Source organism: Ambystoma mexicanum, chromosome 5p, assembly GCF_040938575.1.
Source record: "Ambystoma mexicanum isolate Mex_15411 chromosome 5p, UKY_AmexF1_1, whole genome shotgun sequence".
Classification (NCBI taxonomy): Eukaryota; Metazoa; Chordata; class Amphibia; order Caudata; family Ambystomatidae; genus Ambystoma; species Ambystoma mexicanum.
In genome coordinates, this window is record NC_090930.1 from 16,696,980 (window position 1) to 16,712,178 (window position 15,199).

At 46.1% G+C, this 15,199-nt stretch overlaps 1 protein-coding gene across 1 annotated transcript in view; it reads right to left on the minus strand.

Annotated features, from left to right (window-relative positions):
• Positions 1-14,338, minus strand: part of LOC138480460 (mucin-19-like) — a 35,629-nt gene extending 21,291 nt beyond the window's left edge. The window contains exons 1-2 of the mRNA XM_069612243.1: positions 14,200-14,338; positions 108-8,705 (exon numbers count right to left, since the gene is read on the minus strand). Of these exons, the coding sequence (XP_069468344.1) occupies positions 108-8,705; positions 14,200-14,338 (8,737 nt within the window). The remainder of the gene's footprint in view (positions 1-107; positions 8,706-14,199) is intronic.
• Positions 14,339-15,199: the final 861 nt, after the last annotated feature.

Sequence of the window (15,199 nt, forward strand, 5' to 3'; positions counted from 1 at the left end):
TAGTTTGACAATCACTCTGCATAAGCCGTTCACAATAGTCCCAATGACTTTGCACCAGAAACTGCTACCGGTGGTGGTTGTTATCAGGGAGACGGTGGATATTTTACCAGTGGTCTGTGGTGCATGGCTTTCAGTGAGGGCTGCAGCTGGCGTTGTTGGTGCAATAATTGGTATTGTTGTTGCTTCTGTGGTAGCTGTCTTTAAAGCTGTTGTAGACCGGGTATTGATGCTTGAAGTTATTTCTACAGGTTTTGAAGTGGTGCCAGTGATGATATTAGGTGCAGAGGCTGTTGTGGGGCAAATTGTATCCGCTGCTTCATCAATCAAATTGCAAACACCATTGACCAGTTTCCCTGTCACTTCACAGGCACCACCAGTGACTTTCTCTATCACTTGACACTTGCCATCAGCTAGTTTCACAATCACTCTGCATAAGCCGTTCACAATATTCCCAATGACTTTGCACCAGAAACTGCTACCGGTGGTGGTTGTTTTCAGGGAGATGGTGTATATTTTACCAGTGGTCTGTGGTGCATTGCTTTCAGTGAGGGCTGCAGCTGGCGTTGTTGGTGCAATAATTGGAGAAGTTGTTGCTTCTGTGGTAGCTGTCTTTAAAGCTGTTGTAGACCAGGTATTGATGCTTGAAGTTATTTCTACAGGTTTTGAAGTGGTGCCAGTGATGATAGTAGGTGGAGAGGTTGTTTTGGGGCAAATTGTATCCACTGCTTCATCAATCAAATTGCAAACACCATCAACCAGTTTCCCTGTCACTTCACAGGCACCATCAGTTACTTTCTCTATCACCTGGCATGTGCCATCAGCTAGTTTCACAATTACTCTGCACACGCTGTCCTCAAAAGTCCCCTTTACTTTGCACCAGGAGCTGCTGCCGATGGTGGTTTTTGTCAGGGAGATGGTGGATATTTTACCAGTGGTCTGTGGTGCATTGCTTTCAGTGAGGAATGAAGCTGGCGTTGTTGATGCAATAATTGGTGAAGTTGTTGCTTCTGTGGTAGCTGTCTTTAAAGCCGTTGTAGACCAGGTATTGATGCTTGAAGTTATTTCTATAGGATTTGAAGTGCTGCCAGTGATGATATTAGGTGCAGAGGCTGTTGTGGGGCAAATTGTATCTGCTGCTTCATCAATCAAATTGCAAACACCTTTGACCAGTTTCCCTGTCACTTCACAGGCACCATCAGTGACTTTCTCTATCACCTGACACTTTCCATCAGCTAGTTTCACAATCACTCTGCATAAGCCGTTCACAATAGTCCCAATGACTTTGCACCAGAAAATGCTACCGGTGGTGGTTGTTGTCAGGAAGATGGTGGATATTTTCCCAGTGGTCTGTGGTGCATTGCTTTCAGTGAGTGCTGCAGCTGGTGTTGTTGTTGCAATAATTGGTATTGTTGTTGCTTCTGTGGTAGCTGTTTTAAAAGCTGTTGTAGACCAGGTATTGATACTTGAATTTATTGGTACAGGTTTTGAAGTGCTGCCAGTGATGATATTAGGTGCAGAGGCTGTTGTGGGGCAAATTGTATCCGCTGCTTCAATCAAATTGCAAACACCTTTGACCAGTTTCCCTGTCACTTCACAGGCACCATCAGTGACTTTCTCTATCACCTGACACTTTCCATCAGCTAGTTTCACAATCACTCTGCATAAGCCGTTCACAATAGTCCCAATGACTTTGCACCAGAAACTGCTACCGGTGGTGGTTGTTTTCAGGGAGATGGTGTATATTTTACCAGTGGTCTGTGGTGCATGGCTTTCAGTGAGGGCTGCAGCTGGCGTTGTTGGTGCAATAATTGGAGAAGTTTTTGCTTCTGTGGTAGCTGTCTTTAAAGCTGTTGTAGACCAGGTATTGATGCTTGAAGTTATTTCTACAGGTTTTGAAGTGGTGCCAGTGATGATAGTAGGTGGAGAGGTTGTTTTGGGGCAAATTGTATCCACTGCTTCATCAATCAAATTGCAAACACCATCAACCAGTTTCCCTGTCACTTCACAGGCACCATCAGTGACTTTCTCTATCACCTGGCATGTGCCATCAGCTAGTTTCACAATTACTCTGCACAGGCTGTCCTCAAAAGTCCCCTTTACTTTGCACCAGGAGCTGCTGCCGATGGTGGTTTTTGTCAGGGAGATGGTGGATATTTTACCAGTGGTCTGTGGTGCATTGCTTTCAGTGGGGAATGAAGCTGCCGTTGTTGATGCAATAATTGGTGAAGTTGTTGCTTCTGTGGTAGCTGTCTTTAAAGCCGTTGTAGACCAGGTATTGATGCTTGAAGTTATTTCTATAGGATTTGAAGTGCTGCCAGTGATGATATTAGGTGCAGAGGCTGTTGTGGGGCAAATTGTATCCGCTGCTTCATCAATCAAATTGCAAACACCTTTGACCAGTTTCCCTGTCACTTCACAGGCACCATCAGTGACTTTCTCTATCACCTGACACTTTCCATCAGCTAGTTTCACAATTACTCTGCACACGCTGTCCTCAAAAGTCCCCTTTACTTTGCACCAGGAGCTGCTGCCGATGGTGGTTGTTGTCAGGGAGATGGTGGATATTTTACCAGTGGTCTGTGGTGCATTGCTTTCAGTGAGGGCTGCAGCTGGCGTTGTTGGTGCAGTAATTGGTGAAGTTGTTGCTTCTGTGGTAGCTGTCTTTAAAGCTGTCGTAGACCAGGTATTGATACTTGAATTTATTGGTACAGGTTTTGAAGTGCTGCCAGTGATGATATTAGGTGCAGAGGCTGTTGTGGGGCAAATTGTATCCGCTGCTTCAATCAAATTGCAAACACCATTGACCAGTTTCCCTGTCACTTCACAGGCACCATCAGTGACTTTCTCTATCACCTGACACTTTCCATCAGCTAGTTTCACAATCACTCTGCATAAGCCGTTCACAATAGTCCCAATGACTTTGCACCAGAAACTGCTACCGGTGGTGGTTGTTGTCAGGAAGATGGTGGATATTTTCCCAGTGGTCTGTGGTGCATTGCTTTCAGTGAGTGCTGCAGCTGGTGTTGTTGTTGCAATAATTGGTATTGTTGTTGCTTCTGTGGTAGCTGTTTTAAAAGCTGTTGTAGACCAGGTATTGATACTTGAAGTTATTGCTATAGGATTTAAAGTGCTGCCAGTGATGATATTAGGTGCAGAGGCTGTTGTGGGGCAAATTGTATCCGTTGCTGCTTCAATCAAGTTGCAAACACCATTGACCAGCTTCCCTGTCACTTCACAGGCACCACCAGTGACTATCTCTATCACCTGACACTTGCCATCAGCTAGTTTCACAATCACTCTGCATAAGCCGTTCACAATATTCCCAATGACTTTGCACCAGAAACTGCTACCGGTGGTGGTTGTTTTCAGGGAGATGGTGTATATTTTACCAGTGGTCTGTGGTGCATTGCTTTCAGTGAGGGCTGGAGTTGGCGTTGTTGGTGCAATAATTGGAGAAGTTGTTGCTTCTGTGGTAGCTGTCTTTAAAGCTGTTGTAGACCAGGTATTGATGCTTGAAGTTATTTCTACAGGTTTTGAAGTGGTGCCAGTGATGATAGTAGGTATAGAGGTTGTTTTGGGGCAAATTGTATCCACTGCTTCATCAATCAAATTGCAAACACCATCAACCAGTTTCCCTGTCACTTCACAAGCACCATCAGTGACTTTCTCTATCACCTGGCATGTGCCATCAGCTAGTTTCACAATTACTCTGCACACGCTGTCCTCAAAAGTCCCCTTTACTTTGCACCAGGAGCTGCTGCCGATGGTGGTTGTTGTCAGGGAGATGGTGGATATTTTACCAGTGGTCTGTGGTGCATTGCTTTCAGTGAGGGCTACAGCTGGCGTTGTTGGTGCAGTAATTGGTGAAGTTGTTGCTTCTGTGGTAGCTGTCTTTAAAGCTGTCGTAGACCAGGTATTGATACTTGAATTTATTGGTACAGGTTTTGAAGTGCTGCCAGTGATGATATTAGGTGCAGAGGCTGTTGTGGGGCAAATTGTATCCGCTGCTTCAATCAAATTGCAAACACCTTTGACCAGTTTCCCTGTCACTTCACAGGCACCATCAGTGACTTTCTCTATCACCTGACACTTTCCATCAGCTAGTTTCACAATCACTCTGCATAAGCCGTTCACAATAGTCCCAATGACTTTGCACCAGAAACTGCTAGCGGTTGTGGTTGTAGTCAGGGAGATGGTGGATATTTTACCAGTGAACTGTGGTGCACTGCTTTCAATGAGTGATGCAGCTGGTGTTGTTGTTGCAATAATTGGTATTGTTGTTGCTTCTGTGGTAGCTGTTTTAAAAGCTGTTGTAGACCAGGTATTGATACTTGAAGTTATTTCTATAGGATTTAAAGTGCTGCCAGTGATGATATTAGGTGCAGAGGTTGTTGTGGGGCAAATTGTATCCGTTGCTGCATCAATCAAGTTGCAAACACCATTGACCAGCTTCCCTGTCACTTCACAGGCACCATCAGTGACTTTCTCTATCACCTGACACTTGCCATCAGCTAGTTTCACAATCACTGTGCATAAGCCGTTCACAATATTCCCAATGACTTTGCACCAGAAACTGCTACCGGTGGTGGTTGTTTTCAGGGAGATGGTGTATATTTTACCAGTGGTCTGTGGTGCATTGCTTTCAGTGAGGGCTGGAGTTGGCGTTGTTGGTGCAATAATTGGTATTGTTGTTGCTTCTGTGGTAGCTGTCTTTAAAGCTGTCGTAGACCAGGTATTGATACTTGAATTTATTGGTACAGGTTTTGAAGTGGTGCCAGTGATGATATTAGGTGCAGAGGTTGTTGTGGGGCAAATTGTATCCGTTGCTGCATCAATCAAGTTGCAAACACCATTGACCAGCTTCCCTGTCACTTCACAGGCACCACCAGTGACTTTCTCTATCACCTGACACTTGCCATCAGCTAGTTTCACAATCACTCTGCATAAGCCGTTCACAATAGTCCCAATGAATTTGCACCAGAAACTGCTACCGGTGGTGGTTGTAGTCAGGGAGATGGTGGATATTTTACCAGTGGTCTGTGGTGCATTGCTTTCAATAAGTGCTGCAGCTGGTGTTGTTGTTGCAATAATTGGTATTGTTGTTGCTTCTGTGGTACCTGTTTTAAAAGCTGTTGTAGACCAGGTATTGATACTTGAAGTTATTTCTATAGGATTTAAAGTGCTGCCAGTGATGATATTAGGTGCAGAGGTTGTTGTGGGGCAAATTGTATCCGTTGCTGCATCAATCAAGTTGCAAACACCATTGACCAGCTTCCCTGTCACTTCACAGGCACCATCAGTGACTTTCTCTATCACCTGACACTTGCCATCAGCTAGTTTCACAATCACTCTGCATAAGCCGTTCACAATATTCCCAATGACTTTGCACCAGAAACTGCTACCGGTGGTGGTTGTTTTCAAGGAGATGGTGTATATTTTACCAGTGGTCTGTGGTGCATTGCTTTCAGTGAGGGCTGCAGCTGGCGTTGTTGGTGCAATAATTGGAGAAGTTGTTGCTTCTGTGGTAGCTGTCTTTAAAGCTGTTGTAGACCAGGTATTGATGCTTGAAGTTATTTCTACAGGTTTTGAAGTGGTGCCAGTGATGATAGTAGGTATAGAGGTTGTTTTCGGGCAAATTGTATCCACTGCTTCATCAATCAAATTGCAAACACCATCAACCAGTTTCCCTGTCACTTCACAGGCACCATCAGTGACTTTCTCTATCACCTGGCATGTGCCATCAGCTAGTTTCACAATTACTCTGCACACGCTGTCCTCAAAAGTCCCCTTTACTTTGCACCAGGAGCTGCTGCCGATGGTGGTTGTTGTCAGGGAGATGGTGGATATTTTACCAGTGGTCTGTGGTGCATTGCTTTCAGTGAGGGCTGCAGCTGGCGTTGTTGGTGCAGTAATTGGTGAAGTTGTTGCTTCTGTGGTAGCTGTCTTTAAAGCTGTCGTAGACCAGGTATTGATACTTGAATTTATTGGTACAGGTTTTGAAGTGCTGCCAGTGATGATATTAGGTGCAGAGGCTGTTGTGGGGCAAATTGTATCCGCTGCTTCAATCAAATTGCAAACACCTTTGACCAGTTTCCCTGTCACTTCACAGGCACCATCAGTGACTTTCTCTATCACCTGACACTTTCCATCAGCTAGTTTCACAATCACTCTGCATAAGCCGTTCACAATAGTCCCAATGACTTTGCACCAGAAACTGCTAGCGGTTGTGGTTGTAGTCAGGGAGATGGTGGATATTTTACCAGTGGACTGTGAGGCATTGCTTTCAATGAGTGCTGCAGCTGGTGTTGTTGTTGCAATAATTGGTATTGTTGTTGCTTCTGTGGTAGCTGTTTTAAAAGCTGTTGTAGACCAGGTATTGATACTTGAAGTTATTTCTATAGGATTTAAAGTGCTGCCAGTGATGATATTAGGTGCAGAGGTTGTTGTGGGGCAAATTGTATCCGTTGCTGCATCAATCAAATTGCAAACACCATTGACCAGTTTCCCTGTCACTTCACAGGCACCATCAGTGACTTTCTCTATCACCTGACACTTTCCATCAGCTAGTTTCACAATCACTCTGCATAAGCCTTTCACAATAGTCCCAATGACTTTGCACCAGAAACTGCTACCGGTGGTGGTTGTTGTCAGGAAGATGGTGGATATTTTCCCAGTGGTCTGTGGTGCATTGCTTTCAGTGAGTGCTGCAGCTGGTGTTGTTGTTGCAATAATTGGTATTGTTGTTGCTTCTGTGGTAGCTGTTTTAAAAGCTGTTGTAGACCAGGTATTGATACTTGAAGTTATTTCTATAGGATTTAAAGTGCTGCCAGTGATGATATTAGGTGCAGAGGTTGTTGTGGGGCAAATTGTATCCGTTGCTGCATCAATCAAGTTGCAAACACCATTGACCAGCTTCCCTGTCACTTCACAGGCACCACCAGTGACTTTCTCTATCACCTGACACTTGCCATCAGCTAGTTTCACAATCACTCTGCATAAGCCGTTCACAATAGTCCCAATGACTTTGCACCAGAAACTGCTACCGGTGGTGGTTGTTGTCAGGGAGATGGTGGATATTTTCCCAGTGGTCTGTGGTGCACTGCTTTCAGTGAGGGCTGCAGCTGGCGTTGTTGGTGCAGTAATTGATGAAGTTGTTGCTTCTGTGGTAGCTGTCTTTAAAGCTGTCGTAGACCAGGTATTGAGGCTTAAATGTATTGGTACAGGTTTTGAAGTGGTGCCAGTGATGATAGTAGGTGGAGAGGCTGTTGTGGGGCAAATTGTATCCGCTGCTTCATCAATCAAATTGCAAACACCATTGACCAGCTTCCCTGTCACTTCACAGGCACCATCAGTGACTTTCTCTATCACCTGACACTTGCCATCAGCTAGTTTCACAATCACTCTGCATAAGCCGTTCACAATATTCCCAATGACTTTGCACCAGAAACTGCTACCGGTGGTGGTTGTTTTCAGGGAGATGGTGGATATTTTACCAGTGGTCTGTGGTGCATTGCTTTCAGTGAGGGCTGCAGCTGGCGTTGTTGATGCAATAATTGGAGAAGTTGTTGCTTCTGTGGTAGCTGTCTTTAAAGCCGTTGTAGACCAGGTATTGATGCTTGAAGTTATTTCTACAGGTTTTGAAGTGGTGCCAGTGATGATAGTAGGTGGAGAGGTTGTTTTGGGGCAAATTGTATCCACTGCTTCATCAATCAAATTGCAAACACCATCAACCAGTTTCCCTGTCACTTCACAGGCACCATCAGTGACTTTCTCTATCACCTGGCATGTGCCATCAGCTAGTTTCACAATTACTCTGCACACGCTGTCCTCAAAAGTCCCCTTTACTTTGCACCAGGAGCTGCTGACGATGGTGGTTGTTGTCAGGGAGATGGTGGATATTTTACCAGTGGTCTGTGGTGCATTGCTTTCAGTGAGGGCTGCAGCTGGCGTTGTTGGTGCAGTAATTGGTGAAGTTGTTGCTTCTGTGGTAGCTGTCTTTAAAGCTGTCGTAGACCAGGTATTGAGGCTTAAATGTATTGGTACAGGTTTTGAAGTGGTGCCAGTGATGATAGTAGGTGGAGAGGCTGTTGTGGGGCAAATTGTATCCGCTGCTTCCTCAATCAAATTGCAAACACCATTGACCAGCTTCCCTGTCACTTCACAGGCACCATCAGTGACTTTCTCTATCACCTGACACTTGCCATCAGCTAGTTTCACAATCACTCTGCACAAGCCGTTCACAATAGTCCCAATGACTTTGCACCAGAAACTGCTACCAGTGGTGGTTGTTGTCAGGAAGATGGTGGATATTTTACCAGTGGTCTGTGGTGCACTGCTTTCAATGAGGGCTGCAGCTGGTGGAGTTTGAACGATAATCGATGAAGTAGTTGTCACTTTGCTGATTGTCGCCACCACTGGTGTCGTGAACAAGGTATTAGCTTTAGAAGCTGCACCCGCTGTCATTACTGTGGTGCCTGTCGTGCTCTGGTTTGAAGGTGTTGGTGAAGGACATATAGTAAGCCCTGTCCTGTCCATTAAAGAGCAGTCTTCCTCAAGCAGCATCCCTGTCACTTCGCACTCACCGTCTGTGAATTTCTCCAACACTTGACACGTCCCATTGACTCTCAAGATTGCTCTTCTCACGTCACACCAGAAGCCGCTGCCCACAGCTCCTCGTCTCTGCCTTGTTGGTCTTGGTGCTGAAGCTGTAATGAAATGACACAAGTGGTTAATCTGATTTGTATTCAGGCACATTCTACTGTGCCTTAAGTGAAAAGAACAGGCAGTAAGCCTAGTCTGTTTAGATGTTACCCTGGCATGAGCCAAAGGGCGTGTTTAAATACATTGCTTGTAAACAGGGAGCAGTTCTGGACCCTGACTGATGAGCTGTGGTCTCTACTGTTCTTCTCAATTGGGGCCCTTGGAACCGCCTGGCTCCTCCTCATTGGCTTCTCACCAGGCCACGCTGTTACTGCATCAATTTATAGTGCTCCTGTCCAACATGGTATGGTATTCTATGGAATTAATTATTTATATAGAGCCTATACACAGGCAAGTGTTTCAAAGCGCTGAAGGAGAGTGGGAACATGGGGAAAAACAGCAGTCGTTAAGAACCCTTGGAATTCTGAGACGATAATAGTCTGCACAGGCAGAGTAAGTGCATATAATATATTTAACATTTGAGACACAGCAAATAAGTCTGACAACGATTCTGCAGTTTTTCCAGAGCAATTAAGGGGGGAAGACAGGAGAGAACAGACAGACTGTCTTCTGGAGTGGTGTGTAGGGGGGATCAAGTGCACCCGGTCGGTGGATACTGGGGTAAATCCAGAAAGAGCCACTCTCTTGAGTTAATTCTTAGTACGTTGAGTGTGGGTGGGGTGTAGGGCCCTGACGAAAGTGTGAGAGAAGACTGGTGGGGTGCCCAGGACCTGTGAGACTCTGAGGAACACCAGGCGCACAGCCAGCAAACTGTACGGAAGAGGAGAGAGAAGGGAAAGAGCAGAGAGCTAGGTTAGCAGGGCAGAGGGAGAGAGAAGGAGGAGGAGAAGAGTAAGGTCTTGAGGAGTTTCTAGAACTTAAGAAGATCAGGCTCAAGACTGAGGGCGGAAGGGAGGCTATTCCAGAGGGGGGCACCAGCTGAGGAGCAGGATCTCCCTCCAAATCTCTGCTTGGAGAACCGGCTCACTTGCAGAAGGTTGGAGGTAGATGAGCGGAGGGATCGAGAGAGACAGTATTTAGGTCGGCATTTTTAAAGATAGGTGGGTCCCTGGCCACAGAAAGCCTTGTGAACAATGCAAAGGGTCTTGAACTTGACCCTTGCAGCCCGGGGAGCCATTGAAGAGATTTCAGTGCTGGAGAGTCACGATCCCTGGGCTTGAGGCCAAGGATAAGTCTCGCGGTTGTATTTTGGAAGCATGGAGGCCATTCTGCGAAAGAACTGTGAGCTTCATATCTGATGTGGGTAAGGAGCAACCTAGACAATAGTCAGAGCCTCCTGTCCTATAGGGACAGCTTTCTAACATTAATTATGTATCACAAAATGTCCAGACACGTTCCAAAAGTTTTCAACCTTTAGTGGTGTCACATGTACAGTACATTCATGAACTAGAAGGACGCTAAATGCAGCATTATGGTGGAGTGAACCTTACCACTGAAAGCGGTGTGCAATACGTTCCTTCACCACAAAAGATGCAATAGATGTTACCACCATTTAACCCTCACATGCACATTCTGAGGCTCTCCTCTTCTTTTTCTACTGAAGATGTCATCAGGGTGACTTCCACCTGCAAGAGTGACAGAGTGCCCTCCAAATTCGTTTTTATGGTTGTGAAAAATGAAATGAGCTCCAAGCCAATCTGCAGGTATTCAGCTCTTTCGCCACAGATCCATTCCTGAAATATGAAACTCTGTGGTCACTCTTGTTTTCCCCACAATGAGTTTTGGTTTCATGCAAAGCAGCCAGGATCCCTAATTGGCACTATTTGTCCTCCTCCTTATAGGGGAAGTTTGAAAAGGTACAGATTATCCGTCTTGGAAAAATAACATTCAGAAAATGGTCTCTCAAAAATGTCCTTCCGGCAGGCAAAGTTTAATTGTGCATTCATGTTACTGTTAGTGGGTGCTTCTGAGCCCATTCATTTGGTCCAGTTATTCCCAAGTCATAGAGAAGGACACACAGAACTGTGCATCATGAACTTGGTACTTATAGGATTTAAGAATCCGAACAGCCTCTGCAAGGCCTATCCCTGCAAACTCGCCTCCCACAGTTCGGACAATGTGCCCTTACTGTGAGAGAGAGGGAGAGAGCAAGAGAGAGTGAGAGAGAGAGAGAGGGAGAAGAGAGAGAGAGAGGGAGGAGAGAGAGAGATAGAGAGAGTGTGTGTGAGAGAGAGGAGAGAGAGAGGGAGAGAGGGAGAGAGAGAGAGAGGGAGAGAGAGAGGGGGAGAAGAGAGAGAGAGAGAGAGAAAGAGAGAGAAGAGAGAGAGAGGGAGAGAGAGAGAGGGAGAAGAGAGAGAGAGCGAGAGAGAGGGAGAAGAGAGAGAGCGAGAGGAGAGAGATAGAGAGAGTGTGTGTGAGAGAGAGAGAGAGAGAAGAGAGAGAGAGAGAGTGTGAGAGAGAGATAGAGAGAGTGTGTGTGAGAGAGAGAGAAGAGAGAGAGAGAGACAGCGAGAAGAGAGAGAGAGCGAGAGAGAGAGAGAGGGAGAAGAGAGAGAGAGAGAGGAGAGAGAGAGAGAGAGAGAGAAGAGAGAGAGGGAGAGAGAGAGAGGGAGAACAGAGAGAGAGAGAGAAGAGAGAGAGAGAGAGGGAGAGAGAGAGGGAGAAGAGAGAGAGCGAGAGAGAGAGAGGGAGAAGAGAGAGAGAGAGAGATAGAGAGAGAGAGTGTGTGTGAGAGAGAAAGAGAGAGAGAGAGAGATAGAAGAGAGAGAGAGAGAGAGAGAGAGTTTGAGAGAGAGAGGGAGAGAGAGTGAGAGAAAGAGAGAGAAAGATAGAGAGAGTGAGAGAGGGAGAGAGAGAGAGAGAGCGTGTGAGAGAAAGAGGGAGAGAGAACGAGAGAGAAAGAGGGAGAGAGAACGAGAGAGAAAGAGAGAAAGAGAAAGAGAGAGAGAGAGAGAGAGAGAGAGAGCCAGGCCAGTGCAGGGTACGTCATAATGAACAGAAAAAAGCTAAATAGATTGAGCAGTGCATAGGGGATGGGGATGAATGCTGGTCTGATTAATCGCATCTTATTTAAAATATCTTCATGATTAAATTGCATAACTGCACCAAAAAAGAAAATACGGTAAAATGCTGTGGAAGCCTCAAAGAGTGCCCTCTCCCGAGGCACACACATACTCACATCACTAGAAACGTTCACACCAAAGAGTGAGAGATTTTATCCAGCCCATTTTGGTCATCTTTGTTTCTTTTCCTCTGTCCACATTTACTTCTCACATAATCTGTTCTTGATTTAGCTACTCTTGGCTCTATACTTGGCAGTCCCAGAGTTGCAATTCTGGAGTATGTGTTGTTGGAGAAATTAAACATAGTCTTGGGCAATAAAGGACAACATGTTTCAAGGGTCCACGTCAGCACATGTCATGCCTATCCCAATAATAGTAATACGTGTTTTTCTCTCTGAAACTGCCCTCACGTATAGGCCCCCTTCTTCTTCAAACATCACAAAACGTCTCCTTTTTTTTCAGAAATATTGATCCCTGATCTACTTATCCGATATAACCTGTTAAGGGGGCATTGCTTTTTGGCAGTCTTTTTGCATTGGCTTATTGCTATTATCAAGACACAGAAAGCTAGAAGTACTAGTACCAGTATGGCCACTAGCATTTTGAATGCGCTAGCCAACCAGGTGGGTATCCATGAGAACAGGTAGGTAAACCAGTCATCATCCACAATGCCTATCACCACTTTCACCATATGTGGGTGCTGTTGTTTCAAAGGTGGCTATTGCCTCTGTGAGGTTCCCATTTTCCTTATCGTGGGCAGGTGTGTATAAGCAGCCAGATGGGCCAATGTTTGCACACATGCCACCTTCCATGGTCGTAATAAGGTCATGGAAATACCTGTTTTGGTGAGTCATGAGCCTGGCTGCTCTCAACTCTTCCCTTATGGCCTTGAAGCCTTTCACAGTTATATTTAAGTCTGCAGCAGTTCCCGTCATGTTACTTGCATCCATTTGGCATCAGCATGTGCATATGCATGTGCCTGCAACCCGGCAGTAAAGAAGGATGTAAAGAACATTTCTATTCTACTGAGCAATTTATGATGATCTGGGATGTCGTCATATGCCTTTTCTGATTTAGAGAGTTATAGTTATCTCTCTTTGTGTGTTTAAGGTGAGGGGCATCTTACTTCTTAAGGGTGTTTTTTCAATCCTAGAAAACTACTAGGGACAGTGCACTTATTACCACTAGGGAGCACAGGCCTCCCCAATCAGGTGGGAGCTGCATGTACGGTCTGGAACCACAAGTGCAATAATGGTCTATTAATAACACCATGCCTACTTTCATTCCAGGCAATCGAAAATGCATTTGCACCCTTTGTTTTCTCCTATTTTTACAGTGCCTGTCTTTCTTATTTTCTTATGCATAGGGTGGCATTCTTGAAGGGCACTATGTGTAGTGGGCCTGGTTCATCCTCTACTCCCACGTTAGAAGTTTAGTGTATTTTGTGCATTCTGTGAGGCACCCCTTATTTACCTTTTGCACAAGCACCTCTACTTTGCAGCCGATCAGTCCTTTGACCCAGCCTTCTGTAGTAAATACCTGTCCTTCTATTTGTAACTGTCCTCGCTCCAAACACCCAGGAATTTCTCTTACCCATTTGTCAGTGCATTGCTAAAATTGGTGGTCTTCTGTTATTACTTCCCCTCTTCTCGTACCTGATAATATTTAACATATTCCCTCATGTTGTGTCTCAACATCGCTCATCACTGATATTTCTTTTATGAAGTTATGCTCACGTAGAGAATCTTCCTTTGCTACCCAGAGCATGGAGGCACTTCTGCCATGAAATTGCCCTCTGGTCATGCATGCTGCGAGGTGTGGCAGGCAGTACTCTACATGTGCAGATACTTCGGTGGCTATTAATTTTCTGGGGGCACTCATGGCCTACGCGATGAGGGAATACACAAAACAGCTCTCTCACATGGCTGTACAACTTATTATTCCAGACATTAGCAGGAAATCGAGGATGGGCCCCAACTTGTACCATAGCTCTCTGTCATATCGAGTAAGGATGGCTAGGGCGTTGGTGGCCTTAACTGTAGATACCGCAATGGTGGTTATGCGCTTGGCAGCTGCAACCAGCTTCCTTCCCTCCAGATCAGGTGGGATTGTGCAAGGGGATGAAGTATTAGACAGCCTCTTGCCCGCTGCAGCTGAGACTACTGAGTCTGGTGCTGGATGGCCTCTGAGGCATTTAGGAGCTGTACCGACACCCTATATTTCTTCTCCAGCCTCTCCTTTTTGTAGGTGTGGAAAAGGGCTTTCGTATCACCAGCAGCCCATCCTTCCAGAGCGGCACTGAAACCACAGTCTTTCTGGAGGATTCACAGTGCTGGAAAATAAATCCCTCCTTCGACTTTTTCTCTGTAACCAGATTGAAGAGGTACACTGCTTGGGAGAGCATCGCCTGAAAAGAACCCACCTCATCCAAGGGGGAGGGAGTCCCTAGAATGCAGGTGTACATCTGGTATCTCACCGTCTGCAGGGACGTAGTCCTCAACCTCATCCATATCTTGGGTACCATCTGTATCTGGGTCCGTACTAGTGTCCTTTCCAGTGAGGAACAACTCCTCCACATTTGGGGGCAGTGAAACAGGAGGTGGCTGCAGGGCCATAGGCCCTGGAGGAGGTGGTGCCAGGTGGGGCCAAGGAGGCCTTGGTGGACTGGCTACAGGAGCCGGGACCGAAACCACATGTTCAAAGAATTAATCCGCCACTGACAGAATGGCAGAAGTGGAGACAGGGGCTGGAGACACCTCTCTGGGAGACCTCACAGGCGTGGCAGGCAGTTTCGGGGCACTTGTTGGCTTTGGTAGAAAAGAGAGATCTAGAGGTGCCTCCCTCTCTCTGCTGAAACCTCTCTGACAGATGCCCAGCCCAGGCACTCCCAGAGAAGGCAGTGCAGGCAGAACAGCTACTGTTGGGACTGACAGAGACCTTAGAGGCAATGCTCCCCTTGATATAGTCATTGTGACCATTGAGATGGTGCATGCAGTCATTGAAAAGCCTGTCGATGTGACAAGAATGGGTACTGCCGGCCTGGCGGACAGTGCCATTGATAGAGTCTTTGTCGACAATGATGATGATTTCGACAACAGTCTTGGTGTTGTCGATGAGGAAGTCTTCGGGTTTGTCGACGATGATGCTGCTGACAACAATGAACAATATTTTAACAACGGTGTTGACCGCAAAGGAGTGGATGATTTCTGGCCTTCCAATGACAGGGTTCCCATCTTGGCCATCCTCGTTCCAGACGACTGAGACGCTTCAGCTGTGATGCTCGTCGACGAGGAAGTATGATCGTGCAACGACTTTACCTTTTTAGGTACATTCCCCTTAGAAGCGTCCTCAAAGGATCTCAACCTCTTGTCAGAGGGAGTTTGATCTTTGGGCCTGCTAGCCCTGGCAGAGGCATGACTGTGCACAGATGCCGAGTCAGATGCTTTAGCTTCCTCCAGCCTTGAGGTCAGACTCCG